The sequence below is a fragment of the Otolemur garnettii genome, unplaced genomic scaffold, assembly GCF_000181295.1.
Source record: "Otolemur garnettii isolate 467f Iridium unplaced genomic scaffold, OtoGar3 scaffold00153, whole genome shotgun sequence".
Lineage (NCBI taxonomy): Eukaryota > Metazoa > Chordata > Mammalia > Primates > Galagidae > Otolemur > Otolemur garnettii.
The window spans coordinates 4,256,713-4,275,441 of NW_003852548.1; the positions used below are offsets into that span (position 1 = coordinate 4,256,713).

The 18,729-nt window shown below is 38.5% G+C and overlaps 1 protein-coding gene across 1 annotated transcript in view; it reads right to left on the reverse strand.

Moving 5' to 3' along the window:
- Window positions 1-18,729, reverse strand: part of SHROOM4 (shroom family member 4) — a 288,513-nt gene that overhangs the window by 107,264 nt on the left and 162,520 nt on the right. The window contains exon 2 of the mRNA XM_012811303.2: window positions 15,539-15,690. Coding sequence (XP_012666757.1) covers window positions 15,539-15,690 — 152 coding nt within the window. The remainder of the gene's footprint in view (window positions 1-15,538; window positions 15,691-18,729) is intronic.

Below are 18,729 nucleotides of genomic sequence, written 5' to 3' on the forward strand. Positions count from 1 at the left end.
CGGGTCCGGGCTGGGGATTCGAACCCGCCACCTTAGGTGTACGTGGCTGGCGCCTTAGCCGGTTGAGCTATAGGTGCCGAGCCTATCTATATAGTTTCTAATTGGTTATTGTGGTCTTTTGTTACCTTTACATTAAATTTATGCTTCTTTAGTTTCTCCTTTGAATTGGTTTTAATACCTTACAGTTTCCTCATTAATGATTTAAAAAAATCTTTAACATATGTTCATTTTTATATCTCTGAGAGTCAAGATTTTACCTTCTAAAAAATTATAACACTTTTAATAAATTGTTATTATCCTATACTACTGAATTAGAATTAATAAAAATTTCATTTATAGGTGTTTGCATCTAAATTCACAAATTGGATAAAATTATTCTTAGACCAGTCTGACAGGTTTTGGTATCAGAGTAATGCTAGTTGCAAAAACCATGTGAATAAATGAAACATTTTCAATTCTATAATATAGTTAAAGACTTAAATTTGTCTATTCCTAGAAAACATGAAGGAATTTACTGATAAAAACATCTGGCCCTAAAGTATTTTTGAATGTTTGTCTTTGATAATTGTTCTCAATGTTTCTGTTATAGGTCCATCTAGTTTTCAACTTCTTAGTAATTTTTTCCATTTAACATTTTATTGATATTTTTAATTTCTTGGAGATTTTCAAATTTATTAAGGTATAATTGCAGTAGTGTGCCTTTAATTCAAGAAACTTTCTTTGTTGGTATATTAAATTTATCATTTAAATCTTATTTATAACTCATTTTTGTTTGCTTGATTAAATTTTCTAAAGGCTTATCTATTTAATTCATTCTCCCCCCCAAACCCTAGCCTTTGGTTTCATATTGTATTGAATTCTTAGTCATGCAATTTCATTCTTCATTTTTAATAATAAAACATTTAAAGTTATGAATTTACTTTTAAATACTGCTCTCAGAGTTTTGATAAGTTATGATCTCATTTTTATTATTTTTATTAGTCTTCTATAAGGTGACCAGATTTTAACATTGGTAAAGCGGGACACCATTGGGGGTGGGGGTGGGGCTTGGGGGTGGGGCCTGACAACAATGCAAAATTTGATAAGCAGTTCTCGATAATGAGTTCTCAACAATTATTTATTATTATTAAAGTTTAACATTATAAAATGAACACAAATAATATAAAACGCATATCCTGGCAAAATAGCCACATGGCAGCCGAAAACCTATATTACCGTCCTGTTCTCCCGTGTTCCCTAGCTTCTCGTTCATTCTTTCCAAAAATCGGGGCTTTTTAAAAATGCTGCAGGATGCAGGACAAATTGTTAAAAATCAGGACTGTCCCACCAAAAGCGGGACGTCTGGTCACCTTACTCTAGATTGGGGGGGGGGGCTACTTGTTTGTTCCAGACAGTTTGGCTCCTTCTGAGCTAATTGTCCTTGCCTAGAAGCAACGGAGGGAGCCAGTCTCCTGATACCTTGCCTAAGAGGGGAGTATGGAGTTTACATTAGCCTTTTCATTTCCAAATGAAGTTACATTAACCTCTTCATTCCCAAATGGAGTTACATTACACCGCCGGATGCAAGACAAATTGTTAAAAATCAGGACAGTCCCGCCAAAAGTGGGACATTTGGTCACCTTAGTCTTCTAGTGTTTGGGCTAATACTTGCATATAAATGTTTTCTAAAATATTCAACTACCTGAATACTTATTTAAATTTGTTCTTTAATTTGTAAATGTACATCATCAGAAAACAAAGCCAATGCATTTTCTACTTCTAAGAGTTTGCAGCTCAGCACCTGTAGCACAGTGGTTATGGCATCAGCCACATATACCGAGGCTGGTTGGTTTAAATTCTGTCCAGGCCAGCTAAAGCAACAATGACAACTGTAACAACAAAAAATAGCTGGGCATTGTGGCAGGGGCTTGTAGTCTCAGCTACTTGGGAGGCTGAGGCAAGAGACTCTCTTAAGCACAAGAGTTGGAGGTTGCTATAAGCTGTGACACCACAGCACTCTACTGAGGGCAATATACTGAGACTCTCTCTCAAAGAAAAAAAAAAAGAAAAGAAAAAAAGAGTTTGCAAAGATTTTGTTTGTGGCATAATATGATTATCTTTTTAAAAAAGTTCTCTGAATATTTGAAAAGAGGGTGTATGCACTATCTATAAAATATAATTTTTTAATTTATTAATTAGGTCTAATGAATTATGTTTTTCAAATCTTCTAAGTACTTTTTCTCTAGGTCTACCTTACTGCCATACTTAGATTTTGTAAAAGTATTCCATATGAATGTTTCCATCATTTTTTCTATTTTATTGCTAATAATTGTTTTTATTTACATATTTAGATGATTTTCTTTGCAAAAAATGTGGTTCACGATATCTTCAATATAGTTTGTATCTTCTACCAATATAAAATGAATCTTTTAAGATCAACATAGTTGTATGGTTACTGCTGCTGATGTTTTTTTCAGGTAGATAAGTGACATGCTCAGATGATGATTTAGACAATAGATTGACTGGGAAAAGATGACACTGAAACCTGAGAAGTCAGTGGGACAGCTCTTACACTAGTACAGATGGGAAATTACAAGTGATTGGATTAAGACAAATGCAATAGAGGTTTACAGCAGGTTAGAAACATCAAAACTTGGAATTACTGGCTCGGCACCTGTGGCTCAAGTGGCTAAGGCGCCAGCCACATACACCTAAGGTGGCGGGTTCAAATCCAGCCCCGCCCGCCAAACAATAATAATGGCTGCAACCAAAAAATAGACGGGCGTTGTGGCGGGCGCCTGTTGTCCCAGCTACTTGTGAGACTGAGGCAAGAGACTCGCTTGAGCCCAGGAGTTGGAGGTTGCTGTGAGCAGTGAAGCCATGGCACTCTACCCAGGGGGACAGCTTGAGGCTCTGTCTCAAAAAAAAAAAACCAAAACCCAAAAAAAACCCAAAAAAACCTTGGAATTACTCAGATGGAGGGGAGAGAGTTGAAGGTGACACCTAATTTTCTGATTTATGGACCATTATCTCTAAGGCAACATAGGAAGAAGAGCTGGGTTGGCATTTCAGAATAGGCTATTTTTAAAAGTTCCTTCTCTTTATATTTATCCCCCAAAGATTCAAACCCAGACCTAAATAAAACTCAGTGTTGGATCTTTGTCAGTTTATTCCTTACTCAAACAAAAGTCCTTCTATATTTGTATAACACACTAGGCCGAATGGTCATAAACTTCAGGGAAATCACACTTATTTTGTGTGCTAAAAGCTTTTTAATAAATTTTGATGAAATATCTGAACTAAACAAAGATGGAATTTTTACACCACGCCCAGGGTAGTTCACATGTAATGGTCAAATTATCCACCAGAGGGCAGCATTACCTAATAGATTATGTCATCAACAGCCTCAACCAATAAGGGCTGAGATGATGAGGAGGGCTGAGGAAGTGTAAACAACATAGGTGCAGGAAGGCACAGGACCTGCCACACAGTGAAAACCAAAGGATCCTGCTATTTCCAAGGCCATAATTATAGCCATTCCTAAGTGACCGGTAGCAGGAGACACTGCTACAGTAGGAAGAAAGAGGACGTGGCAGGAGGACAAGTGGGTGAAAATGTGAAATCCTTTCATTCTTGTGACTGGCTCAGAAGCTACTCTAGCCGCACTTCCTCTAAGTGCTGATATCTCTATATAGCCAGCATATGATAAGGGCCTTTATTTCCTCCTCAAGTCTTTGCCACTCCTAATTGTTTCATACTCTGCAGACGAGGTTGCAAAGAGCAATATGGTTCCGATGCTCTCCCTATTTAACAATGCTTGGTTATTCCAATCATGCTTCTTTTTTAACCTAGGGGAAAGGAATGGGAATGAAATTCACTGAGAACCTATTAATTGAAACACATTTTTTACATAAATTGTCTCATTTAATCATTACAATAATACCACCATATAGGAATTATTATTTTATACATGATAGAAGTAGAACTTGGATTCATGGCAATGACTCCAAAACAAAAACTTTCCCAAATTCACCAAGTTACCTCTCCAAGAAGGCTATTTAAACTTAATTATGATCAATTAAAAATGAATCAGTGATAATGTGCCTATTATATAAGGCAGGTGTCCTCAAATTGTGGCCCGCGTAGGACATTTATCCAGCCCACTGGGTGTTTTTGCCGCCATTGCCTGTCCTGCTTAGCAGCCGACTCATCACAGGGCCTGCAGTCAGGCCCTCCAACAGTCTGAGGGACAGTGAACTGGCCCCCTGTTTAAAAAGTTTGAGGACCCTTGGTTAAGGCATTACTTAACATGTTACCTCCTATCCAGGTATATGGTCAGACATGGCTTAATCTTAGGTACTAGCAGTTAATATAAGTCAGTAGGATCCTCTTTAACCACATCCTTAATAACTCCAAACCCTTCTTTGTAGGGAAACTGTGGGCTTCTATTTTCATAAAATCCTTTTATTTTTATTAATACATTTTTGTTCTTCTTTTATATTTTATTTTTAAAGCAAATCTAGAACTTGTTCTGTAAAATTTGGATTGAGTCAAAAGGCTTCCCTTAAGGATTTAGAAGGACAGGTTCCCTTTAAAGCCATGGGTTCTCTACCACAATGGAGGAATTAAAAATGGCTTCTAAGTTTCTGGCTTGATTGACCTGGTACAGGATGGTCCTGGTCATGGAATTAGGGAGCTTAGGAGGAGAAGATGATGATGTGTTAGGTTTTAAGCATGTTGTGTTTGAAATGCTTCTGACACATCTGAGTGTAAATGTCCAGTAGAAAGTTGGTTAGATGGTGTGGGGTGCAAGAGATGTATTCATTCATATATAGATAGTAATTGAATTTATAGGACTGGGTAAGATTTTCTATAGTACTAGGGGAATGCCAATATTTAAGGGATGGTCAGAGGAAGAGCAGGCAATAAAGGAGGTTGTCTAAAAATCTGACAATTAAGTGTGTGAACTCATCCTAGAAAAAGTGCTGCACATACTTCATTGCTGAATATCACTATAGATACCTTCGATGTACTCCCCTTGGGAAGCTATGCACTGGCACAGTACCTAGTCCACCCTTGAAAGCAATTTTGGAACTCTTTTTCTGGAATAGCCATCAGAGCTGTTGTCATATTATCCTTAATGTACTGACTGTCACCAAAATGTCTTCCTTCCAATATTTCCATTATCTTTTGGGGGAAAAGTCACTGGGAGCCAGATCAGGTGAGTATAGAGGGCAAACCTCCCTCAAAGGCAGTGCCATATGAGCTGGTGCACTGTCACAATTGAGGAGCCCGTTTTTGTACACTCCTTTCTCATGACAAGATTTTCAAATAAGATTTTTCTAATTCTATCTCTATTGATATTTACTTAGTCTGCTATATTTCTTATAGTCAGCTGATGATTTCAACACACAATTCAATGAATTTTTGCAACATTTAAATCATTTCTGCTTGTTACCTGCCACCCTGACCTCTCTCCATCAGTGGCATTTTCTCTCCCTTCAGAAAAATATTTAGTCCATTTGTCCACTGCCATATTCTTCATAGCATTTTCCTGATAAAATTGGACTAACATGACTCTGATTTCACTTCCTTTCTTGCCAACTTTAACAAGAAATTTAATGTTTCTTTGTTGCTCTAATCAAGTTCTGACATTCTCACAGCAGCAGACAAAACCACACAACAATAATGAATGCCACTGAGCATGACACTGCCACATGTCAACACGAACACAGTTGTGAGACACTAATATACCAAGGTTATGAAACTCAGTAGAGTTGTTTGTACAGTGCTGCCAGCATAAGCACACAGTAAGAAGTTTACAAACTTAATTGGTTAGACTTCACAAGAGTTTTAAAATTAATACATAACAGTTGTGTATATATTTGGGGGGTACATGTGATATTTTGATACATGCATATAATGTATACTGATCCAAACAGGAAAATCGAGATATCCAACACCTTCAACATTTATCTTTTGGTTAGGAACCTGAATTCTTGTATTCTAGTTATTTTGAAATACACAATATATTATTGTTAACTCTAGTCACCTTACTGAACTACTGAACTACTGAACATTAGATCTTACTTATTCCTTCTACCTACCTGTATTTTTGTGCCCATTAATCAACCTCTTTCATCCCACTTTCCCCTCTTCTTTTTCTGGGCTCTAGTAATCATCAATCTACTCTCTATTTTCAAGAGATCTACTTTTTAAGTTCCCATATATGAGTGAAAAACGTAATATTTATCTGTGGCTGATTTATTTCACTGACATAATAACCTCTAGTTCAATTCATGTTGCTGCTAATGACAAGATTTAATCCATTTTATGACTTAACAATATTCCATCGCATTTGTATATATATATATATGTATATATTACATTTTCTTTATTCATTCATCATTATTGTACACTTAGGTTAATTCTATAACTTGGCTATTGTGAAAAGTGCTGCAATAAACATGGGAGGGCAAGTATCTCTTTGATATACAGTATTGATTTCCCTTCTTTTGGATATGTACCCAACAATGGGATTGCTGCATCAAGTCATAGTTCTATTTTTAGCATTTTGAGGAATCTCCATACCATTTTCCATAGTGGGTATACAAATTAACATTCCCACCAACAATGTATGAGGGTTTCACTTTCTCCATGCCCTCACTAACATTAGTTTTTGTGTGTGTGTGTGTGTGTTTTTTTTTTTTTTGCAGTTTTTGGCCGGGGCTGGGTTTGAACCCATATGGGGTTGGTGCCCTACTCCTTTGAGCCACAGGTGCCACCCGTGTGTGTGTGTGTGTGTGTGTGTGTGTGTTTGATAAAAGCCATTTTACCTGGGGTGAGATGATATCTCATTGTGCTTTTTATTTTCATTTCTCTGATGACTAGGATGTTGAGCATTTTTCCATATACGTTTTTGGAATTTTTATGTCTTCTTTTGAGAAATGTGTATTCAGATCTTTGCCAATTTTTTTTATTGTTTTAGGTTAATTGAGGGTACAACAAATTAGGTTATATTGTGTGCATTTGTTAAGTAAAGCCCTTATAATTGTGTCCTGCCCCTTAGAGGTGTGCCATACACCCAAACATTGACCCCATTAAGTTGGAGCACACCCATAGCCCCCTTATCCTCCCCTCTCCCAGGTCCCTCGTTCGCCTGACCTCACCTTGAATTGATTTGATTTTTCCTCTTATGTGGTCTACTGGCTTCATACTAGAATTGAGTATGTTGGATTCTTGCATCTCCATTCTTGTGGTACTTTACTAAGAAGAATAATGCATTCCAACTCTATCCAGGTTACCACAAAATATGTAAAGTTTCCATCTTTTATAATGGCTGAATAGTATTCCATGATATACATGTACCACAGCTTGTTAACCCATTCCTAAATTGGTGGGTATTTAGGTTGTTTCTACAGTTTTGGTGATTGTAAATCAAGCCGCAATAAACAATCTAGTGGATATGTTCTTATGATAAAATGATGTTTTCTTCTTTCTGGGTAAATGCCTAGCAGTGGGATTGCTGGGTCAAATGGGAGATCTAATTTGAGTTCTTTGAGGATTCTCCATACTTCTTTCCAAAGAGGCTATATTAGTTTGCAGTCTCACCAACAGTGTCAAAGAGTTCCCCTCTCTCCACATTGTGATAGAGCATCTATAGTTTTGGAACATTGTGATGTGTGTTAATCTTATTGGGGTTAGGTGATATCTCACGGTGGTTTTGATTTGCATTTCTCTGATGATTGAGGATGATGAGTACTTTTCATATGTTTGTTAGCCACTTATCTGTCTTCCCAAAAAGAAGGTTCTGTTCATATCTCTTGCCCAGTGATAGATGGGATTCTTAACTCTTTTTTTTTTGTTGTTGATTAATTTGAGTTCTCTATAGAGCCTAGTTATCAAGCCTTTGTTGGATGTGTAATATGAAAATACCTTTTCACATTGTGAAGTTTGTCTATTTGCTTTGATTGTTGTGTCCTTGGCTGGGCAGAAGCTTTTCAGTTTAATCAAATTTGTTTGTTTTTGTTTGTTTTTGTTGTTGTTGCAATTGTCATGGAAGTCTTCTACACTGTTTCCTCAAGCTGACATCTTCACGAGTTTTTCCCATACTTTCTTCTAGGATTTGTATGGTTCCATGCCTTAGATTTAAATCTTTTATCCATCTTGAATCAATTCTTATAAGTGATGAAAGGCATGGGTCCAGTTTCAGTCCTTTACTTATGGTTATCCAGTTCTCCCAGCATCATTTATCAAACAGGGATTCTTTTACTCAGTGTATGATCTTGTTTGGTTTATTGAAGATCAGGTAGCTATCAGATGTTAGTTTCATCTCTTGGTTTTTTATTTAGTTCTGGATGTCTATGTTTATTTTTGTGCCAATACCATGCTGTTTTGATCACTATGGACTGGAAATATAGCCTAAAGTGTGGTAGGGTGATGCCCCTGGTTTTGTTTTTATTACTTAGAATTGCCTTGGCTATACAGGGCTTTTCTCGTTCCATAAAAAATGAGGAACTATTTTTTTTCAAAATGTTCAAAGTATGATGATATTTTAATGAGGATTACATTGAATCTATAGATTGCTTTGGGATGTATGTACATTTTAACAATGTTGAGTCTTCTCAGCTATGAGCATGGTATGCTTTTCCATTTGTTAATGTCTTCTGCTATTTCTTTTCTTAGGGGTTCATAATTCTTTTTGTAGTGATCCTTCACCTCTTTTGTTAGGTATATTCTTAGGTATTTCATTTTCCAATTTAGGAAATTGTATCTTTGATTAGCTTCTCAACCTGGCTATTGTTGGCATGTATAAAGGATATTGATTTGGTAACATTGATTTTGTACCTGGAGATGTTACTGTACTTCTTGATTACTTCCAAGAGTCTTGTGGTTGAGTCTTTGGGATTCTGTAAGTATAAGATCACATCATTGGCAAAGAGAAAGAGTTTCATCTCCTCTTCTCCCATTTGGGTGCCATTATATGCTTCTCTTGTCTGATTGCACTGGCTAGAACTTCCAGCACTATGTTGAATAGTAGTGGTCTGGTTCCAATTCTAAATGGGAAAGCTTTCAGTTTTGCTCCATTTAGTATGATATTAGCTATGGGTTTGCCATAGATGGCTTAAATCAGTATAAAAAATGTGCCACCTATGCTTATTTTCTTAAGTGTTCTTTTTAGAAAAGGACACTGAATTTTATCAAGTGCTTTTTCTGCATCTATTGAGAGGATCATATGGTCCTTGTTGCTTCTATTGATATCATGAATTACGTTTATGAGATTGTGTATGTTAAACCAGGTTTGCATCCCTGGGATAAAGCCTACTTGATTATGATAATTTTTAAATGTGTAGCTGTAATCTATTGGCTAAGATTTTATTGAGTTTTTAAAATTTATATTCATTAATGAGATTGATGTATTTCTTCTTTTTAGTTTGGTCTTTTCCTAGCTTTGGTATTAGAGTAATGTTTGCTTCATCAAACATGATGGGGAAGATTTCTTCCTTTTCTATTTTTTGGAATAATTTCTGCACTGTGGGTATAGGTATATCTTTGAAGGTCTGATAGAATTCTGGTGTGAAGCCATCTGGTCCAGGCCATTTTTTTGTTTGGAGATTGTTTTAATTGTTTCTTCAATCTCAGGGCTTGAAATTGGTCTGTTCCAGAAATCTATTTCTTCTTGGTTAAATCTAGGTAGAGGGTGTGATCCCAGATATTGATCCATTTCCTCCACATTGTCCAATTTGGGGGCATGGAGTTTCTTGCAGGTTTCAGAGATAATCTCTTGTATCTTTGTGACATCTGTTGTCATTTCCCCTTTATCATTTCTGATTGAGGTTATTATACATTTTACTTTTTTGTTTCTAGTTAATCTGGCCAAAGGTTTATCATTTTTATTCATTTTTTCTAAGAGCAAACTTTTTATTTCATTAATTTTTGAATGATTCTTTTGTTTTCAATTTTTTTCATCTCTGATTTAATGTTAACTCTTTCTTTTCTTCTGCTGGGTCTGGGATTCGATTGTTCTTCTTTTTCCATTTCCCTAAGATTGTTCATTAGTTTATTGATGTGCTCTCTTTCTATTTTTCAGATGTAGGATCTAATGTGATAAAATCTCCTCTTAAGATTGCTTTTGCAGTATCCCACAGGTTTTGGTAACTTGTAACTTCATTGTTGTTATGTTTTAGGAATTTAACAATTTCCTCCTTTATCTCTTCCTTGACCCAACTATCATTCAGCATAAGGTTCTTTAATTCTCATGTCTTTGTGAAGGGATGAACATTTTTTTTTTTTTTTGAGTAGAGTTCCATCTTTATTGCGTTGTGGTCTGAGAATATACAAGATATAATTTTATTCTTTTAATTTTGTTGAGGTTTGATTTGTATCCTAAGATACGATCTATTTTGGAGTATGTTCCATGGGCTGATGAGAACAATGCATATTCCTTAGCTTTGGGATGGTGTGTTCTGTATATGTCTATTAAGCCCATTTGTTCTATGGTCACATTTAAGTCTCTTGTATCACTTGTAGAGTTTCTGTTTAGAGGATCTATCCTGTTCTGTCAGAGGGGCGTTAAAGTCCCTGGCTATTATGGTATCATGGGATATCATATTTCTCAGACCAATCAAGGTCTGTTTCATGTATCTGGGAGCATTTAAGTTGGGTGCATAAATATTTAGAATTGAAATGTCCTCTTGTTATATTGATTCTTTGATCAGTATGAAGTTACCATCTTTGTCTTTCATGAATTTAGTTGCTTTAAATCCATTTGTATCTGAAAATACGATTGCAACTCCTCCTTTCTTCTGATTTCCATTTGTGTGAAATACTGTTTTCCATCCCTTAATTCCAAGTCTTGATTTGTTTGTCAAAGTTAGGTATTCCATAGTTTAAATTCCCTTTCTGTCAATTCCATTAATGTAGACAGCATATGGATGGTTTGTGCTTTTTTATCCAGTCAGCCAGTCTGTACCTCTTCAGTGGGGAATTCAAGTCATTTACATTTATTGAGAGAATTGGTAAATATAGTGGAGTTCTATTCATCTTATTTTGTGAAAGTCCATTGTATAGTTTTGTCCTTTGCACCATTGTGGAAGCTAAGTTTTGACCTTTTGTTTCTGTGTGTTTACTTTGCTGGTGGTCCATTGTGATGGACATTGTTGATAATCTGTCTAAGTAGTTCCTGTAGAGCTGGCCTTATTGTGGTGAATTTCCTCAATGTTTGCATATCAGCAAAAGATTTGATTTCTCCATCAATTTTGAAGCTTAGTTTAGCAGGATACAGAATTCTTGGCTGAAAATTGTTTTGTTCATGAAGTTTAAAGGTGAATGACCATTCTCTTCTGGCTTGGAAAGTTTCAGCTGAAAAGTCTACTGTCACCTGAATGACTCTGTCCCTGTAGATAAGCTGGTGCTTATTCCTGGATGCTTGCAGAATTTTCTCCTTTGTCTTAACTTTGGACAGGTTCATGACAATGTGCCTTGGAGAGGCTCTGTTTGAGTTGAGATAACCTAGGGTTGAATATCCCTCTAAAAGGAATGTGTTGAAATCTTTAATGAAACTTGGTAAGTTTTTATTTATGATATTCTCCAGTATGGCTTCAATTCCTTTGGGATGATATCCTACACCTTCGGGGATCCTTATTATTTGTATGTGTGAAAGCTTGTGAAGTTCCGTAATTCTCTGAGCAAATGTTCTACTTTCTCTCTTTTCTTTTCTACCTCTTTAGTTATCTGGGTTGACTCAAGAACTTTATCCTCTAGCTCTGAGATTCTTTCTTCTCCATGGTCTAATCTATTATTATTATTATTATTTTTGCAGTTTTTGGCCAGGGCTGGGTTTGAACCTGCCACCTCTGCCCTACTCCTTTGAGCCACAGGCACCGCCTGGTCTAATCTATTATTGATACTTCCTAATGCATCTTTAAATTCCCTGATTGAATCCTTCATTTCTTTAATCTCTGCCATATCCTTTCTATATGCTTCATATCTTTCATCCATCTTTGGGTTATTTTATTTTATATTTTATTTTATTTTATAGACAGAGTCTCACTTTGTTTCCCTCGGTGGAGTACCGTGGCATCATAGCTCACAGCTACCTCAAATTCTTGGGCTCAAGCAATTCTTTTGTCTCAGTCTCCCAAGTAGCTGAGACTATATGGATCTACCACAGTGCTCAGCTATTTTATAGATATGGGTCTTATACTTGCTCAGGCTGGTCTCAAACCTGTGAGCTCAGGCAATCCACCTGCCTCGATCTCCCAGAGTGCTAGGATTACAGGTGTGAGCAACCATGCCCAGCCTGTCATCCATATTTTAAATTCCATTTCTGTCAATTTGATTAATTCTTTATTGGTAGAGTCCTCTGAGTAGTTTCCTCATGGTCGCTTGGGGGAGTTGCTCTGTTTTGGTTTTTCATGTTGCCACAATTTTTCTGTTGGTTCCTCCTCATGTATGTTTTGTTCCTGTTCACCTTCTTGCCCTATTTTTTTCTGTCTCACTTCTTTTGCTTTACATTACCTTGTCTCAGAGCTTAGGTATTAAAGTGGCCTCTTGGTATAAGGCCAAAGGGAAGAAAAGGGCAAAGAGTGAGCAGAGAGAAAGAAGAGGATAAGAAAGGAAAAAAAAGGAGAAAAAAGGAAGAGAAATGAAAGAAAAATATTGAAGAACAGGATAGAAGGAGGACAGAGAGAGAGAGATTGAAAGTGACAGGAGAAATGGAGATGTTTGGCTGAGTGCCCTGGCCATGCCAGCAACTCAAGGATTAAGGGGATTTGGGCTGGGTGGGTCACTCGCCATCAAGAGCTCCTTATCAGCCTGAGGAAAGCAAGACCCTACCTTTGCCAAATAAAGAAAAAGAGAGAAAAGAAAGAAGAAATAAAATAAAAAATAAAAATAAAGAAAAAAAAACTTCAGCAGTATAGACTTGCCAATGCTGTATTTTTAGAAGACAAAGGTAGAAGGTCTCCCTAGACCATGATCTTATGATCTCCAGGAGTCAGACTTCTGCTGTGACCTCCCACTCAGACCAAAGCCAAGACCTCCCAGCTCTTAGAAAAAAGAGAAAATGAAAAAGATAAGAATATATAAGAAAAACCAAAAATACAGTTATTTCAGATAATGAATAAAAGAAGAAAGAAAACAAAAGAAACAAAAAAGAAACAACAAAAAAGGGGGATTACTTATGTGTTGTATGAGAAGTTTATGTGGGAAAGATGAGAAAAGTACAAAAGTCTCTATCAAAAGAGAGAAAAATGGAGAGAAGTAAAACAGAGAGAGAGAGAGAATAAGTGGGGTTGAGATACTGTAACAAAAATACAGGAGTGCTTGTTCTTGAAGAAAGTAAAAATGAAGATTAACAATACAACCAAGTGATCAAATTAATATAAGATAAGAAACACAAAATAAAACAAAGAAAAGAATCAAATAACCATAAACAACCACTACCCTAACAACAAAAAAGAGAAAATAAAAAAGTAATAAAAATAAAAAAAATTGTAGAAGGGGATAATATTAATATAGATAGATAGGTAGAGCCTAGACATCAGGTTGTGCTGTGGTGTTAGGAGATGGACAACACAGGCTGGAAACCACTCTCCACTCTCTATAGTTGTGGAGAAGGGTCCTTTTATGTTTACTTAGTTGCCCTTGATTAGTGCCTGATTGTTTACTCAGTATTCAGTTCCCACAGGTTGAGGTTTTAACACTCTCCAGAGTCTTTCCAAGGCATGTCTCACAGTGCTCCCTGACAGCAATTCCTGAAGGGTGCCAAAGCCACTCAAATCACCCCAGGAATGGATGTCCAGTCTAGCTGCCAGGGCCAGCTGTGTACTAGGCCCTTGCAGATAGACCTTCCTACAGTGGCATCCCAACTAGCAGCTGGGACTCTCCCCCAGTGGTGGCCTAGCCAATAGTCAAGCTGATGGGAAATCTATTCCACCCTGGGTACTCCATCCTGGTGGCTGTATGCTCTTTAAGTCTGCCCAAATGTCCGATCTTTCTAGGGTGTTTCCAATGCTGTAGCTTCCCCCCAAATACAAAAACTGTAGAATGGCTCCCTCCCAACCTGGACCTCCAGAAGGGCTGCCTGGTTCCTGTGCACTCCCATGCACTGGCCTTCTGTGTCAGTCCTCCACAGCTTCAGACCCCTACTGTTTCCTACAGTCCACCACCATCTTGCTGTGCCCTTGAAGGACGAATCCAGGTAAATCCTTTGCTCATTTTTAAAATGAGAGTATTTGGGTTTTGCTTCTTTTTGGTATTGAGTTATTACATGAGGTTTTTGCTACTGAGTTTCATAAAGGAGAGTGGAGGACATAACATACTGTGACAATGTCAAATGCCACATACAAGTTATATTTGATGAAGATAATTCATTGACACTAACAATTAGGACATAATTACTGTCTTTTGAGAGAGTAGTTTCAGTGGTAGTTCCAGGGATCAAATTCAGACTGCAGAGGGTGGAAATCTAAATGGAAGGTGAAGAAGTGAAGGTAGTGAATGTAAGTATCTTTTTGTGACTTGAGTATGAACAAAAGGAAGAAGATGGAGCAGTAGCTAGAGAGAAGTGGGGTTGTAGGAAGATTATTTTTAATATTTTTCTAGAGATTAGATTTTCAAGATGGAAAATCTTAGACATGAATATGTAAGAAAGGAAAAAATAAACAATAGAAAGAGAGAAGTATGAGCTCCAGTAATGTAAAACAAAGATGCAGCAGCAAAATTAAAGGAAGGTCATATGGAAAATTCACCAATAGGTAGATGCTTCAGTGGCAGAATAACTGTGCTCAGATATGTCCTTACCTTCTTCTGCTTATGCCACTCCACTTACCTGGAATGTCTTCCATTTCTGATGGTTTATTTTTCAAAATATGAAAAATATTCTACCTATGCTTCAACTCAAATTCCACCTCCTCTATGAAGAATTACCCTATTAATCCCTTCTGAAGTGATTGCTTTCTCTAACTCTGATAATTTCTGTCTAGACAATCCATTTGACAATCACACACCACCCTGTGAAACTTTCCTTATTGCTTTCTTAAAATGTTATTACTAATTAATTTTTCATATATATGTCTTTTCTCTCCTGTTGGACTATACACTTCTCAAGGGCAGGATTTTGTCTTAGAGTTTGCCACAGCCTCCAGAGTGCTTACCATGACTGACCAGTAGGGTATGTTTCAGTCTCCACTTACATGTGGATGAGAAATGACAGTCTGTTATGAAGGAGGAGACAGAAAAATGCTGGGTTAAGTAGGCCCTTGATGTATAGTGAGTCGTTTAGTCTTTTCAGTAACAAATAGGAGAACAGTGTTCTGAAGAGGTAAGATAAATTTATCTAAGATGATATGGCTAGTATGTGGCAATGTCAGGATTTGAACCAAAGCCCCTTTCTCCTGTGCCACTGTTCTTCTGTTGTCTGAAAAATTCTGTTCACTTGAAACACACCTCTTTCCTTGATGATATTGATAGAGACAAGATTCTATCAAGGCTATATTGAAACCAACCAAGTGGTTTCAATGGCCTCTGTACCTTATAGCATCTTCCTATACCTTACCTCCTGACAATCAGCTTGAGGATCCGGAAGGAGCCTTTAATGAGTATGAGGGCCTCTTGACGGGAGCCATACAATGGTGTGCCATTGATATTCACCAGCTCATCACCAGTCCTCATCTTCTGAGACAAGGCTGCCTTGCCTCCATCTTCAATCTGGGTTGTAGAGAACATAATAGAAAACAGGTAGTGAGGCAACTTTCTCCCCAAAATTTTACTTCCTGCTCCCTCTAACCTCAGAGCCACATATAATACTGGGGAATTGTTTTAGGCAGCTCCAAGGAATAGCTCAGGAGCTGATCACAGGCCATTATTTATTGAAGGTGAAGTTTGAACAAACCGTGAGGTAGGAGGCAACCCAGAAATGGTGCAATCCCTGTCTGGAGGAATGAACAGTCTATCTGAGGAGACTAGCTCTCCTAAATAATAAAACTATGCTGAGAAGGAACTTTACAGTGTGGCTAAAGTAGCAGCATGGCATAGCAAAATGTATATATAAATTAGAGGCAGAAGACCTAGGTTTCACCAAAATGAACTTTAGCAAGCCTTTTCCTGTTTTGGGGCAGGCTTTGAAATCTGACAAACTTGAGTTTGAATCCTGGCTCTATGACTTCTTAGCTGTGTGACCATGAGAAAGTTGCCTAACATATCTGTGACTCAATTACCTTATATGTGAAATGTAGATAACAAGAATAGCTACCTCACAGGGTTGTTAGTATATGAAATGCCTAGGAGAATTCAGTCCTTAATAAATATGGGCTCTGATTATTACAACAAGGTGATTAACTCTGAAGGCCTTGTAGGTTCCTTCCAGTTCAACATTCTATGAATGGAATGGCAAGTTTAAGAGTTAGAATGTAGGTATAAACAAAGTATCTGCTCATTTATCTATGTCTCTTCAACAAATGCATAGAACAGTGTTTCCAGTGTTTGGCTACAAGCGGGCCATCAGCAAAAACTGGAAATGTGGTTGTTTATTGCTCTAACACAGCCTACAGGATTGCCACTGACCAAAATAATCTTGGCAAGAGGATTGTCAGGCTGGGACATACTGAAAAAAGCAATAGTGGGGGGCAGAGCCAAGATGGCAGACTGCAGCCAGCTTTTTACAGAATCTCCCATCCAGAAGGAGGCTTAAAGGACAGAAGTTTAGCAAAGGAGCTGATGGTTTGGAGCAGAGCCAAGAGATAAGATTGAAGACTGCACTTCAACCTTCCTGAGGTGAGCTGTGGCCCCCAAAATACAATCAAAAGGTACAAAATCCACCACCAAGCGGATGGGAGTCCCCTCCCCACAAGAAGGGCTTGCAGTTTACTCCATGCAAACAAGTGAGCAGAGTTCAAACGTCCTCCCACTCTATCCCATGGGAGAGACACCCTAAAAACTGGACCTCCTACCCCTGCTGGCATGCCTTGGCACCCTCCTGCCAGGCATAAAACTGTAAAACTGTATAAAACTGTATATTCCCCACCTGCAACATTGAACTCTGAGGATTCCCCCCCCCAGGTCTGGAGGTTTGTTACCTATGGAGTCCAGATTCTTGGGCATCTCCTTGAGAGAAGTGGAGGGGGAAAGGGCTGGTGCTGCTCTGTGCCTGCTGTGGCACAGGAGTGAGGAGAAGAAAGCTGGCTCAGAGGAAGCCATATAGCAACAGTGGAATCCTGAGCTGCAAACTGACGCCATTCCAGATATGAGAACCCTGTCTCTCTGGGCAACCAGAGGTTCCAGACAGCAGCCACAGGCAGAACAGACTTGGTAACTTTTGTAAGTAAAGAGACAATTAGCACCAGCCCTCAGGGGAATAGCTGAGACAAAGGCAGTGGGGGGAGGGCAGAGGCTGGAATTGACACCTGAGTGTAAACTCTAATTTGCTTCCAGCCCAGAGCTGAGTTCTTCACCAGCTCTAGAAAGCCTCTGACTTGCAGAAGAATTTAGATGGGACAGAAGGTGTGAGGCTGTAACAGCAAGAACTTTCAAAGTGTAAATTCTTCCCCTGCCGGACTAGACTCAGATTTCCCAATGAGCACCTCACCCTCAGGGGAATGCTGAGAAAAAAGGCAGTGGGTGGGCAGAGACAGGGATTGATACCTGAGCATAAACTCTAATTGCTGCCCATGGTTGAGTTGCTCATCAGCACTAGCAGCCTCTGACTTGCAGAGGAATCTAGCCATGACAGAAGGCGAGGGGCTGGAATTAAGAGAACGTTCACAGCCTAATTTAAACATGCAAGGCCCCACTGCTGGACACAGATTTCTGGGTGATTTTGGCAGTTGTAAATCCCAGGAGCAGTTGCCTACTGGAGGGAATAGGATCACAGACCTGGGGAATTATGAGTGACTGGGTGCAAGGTGGGGAAGGAGGTATTAACCTTCCCAGACTAACCCATCTGCTGTGTGAGTCCCTTTGCCATCACGGAGCACCGGAGCAAGTTATATCCGAGCTATAAGCAGACCCCTCTTATCTAGCTGCCAGAAACATTTGAACTTTTCCACCTGAAACGGGTGCTGACTGGGACAACTGATTTGGACCCCTTAAACCTGGCAGACCACCCAGGGACTATTCAAAGGGGGCACCCTGGGTGTACAGTTGAGGGAAGGTTTGATTTTCCTTGCCCAACTATTGTTTGTGGGGGACAGGGCGACCTAATTGCTAATATTTCTCCACAGCAGAGACTTCAACCATGAGTAACTGAATCACTAGGGTAGGACAGAGACCAGCTGAAAATAAGACAGAGCCACTTAGCCCCACCACACCAAGCAGGTCCCCAGTCTCTCAGGCCATAACACCATATGAGTCCTTGACAAACTTCAAAGGGAAAAGTCAAACAGGGTAAAATAATCATGGCGCAGAATCAGTGGAAAAGCTCTGGTAATAAGAATAACCAGAGTAGATCAACCCCCACCCAAGAAAGGATGTGGCTGGTAATACGAATAACCAGAGTAGGTCAACCCCCCCAAGAAAGGAGGTTGCAGATGAAACTGAAGATCCCCTTTATAAACAATGGCTGAGATGTCAGAAATTGAATTCACAATTTGGATTGCAAATGAACAGAATAGAAACAAAGATAGAAATAGAAATTCAAGGAGCATTCCAAAAGTTCACTCAAGAATTCAATGAATTGGCTCGGCACCTATAGCTCACCCGGCTAAGGCACCAGCCACATACACCTAAGGTGGCGGGTTCGAATCCCCAGCC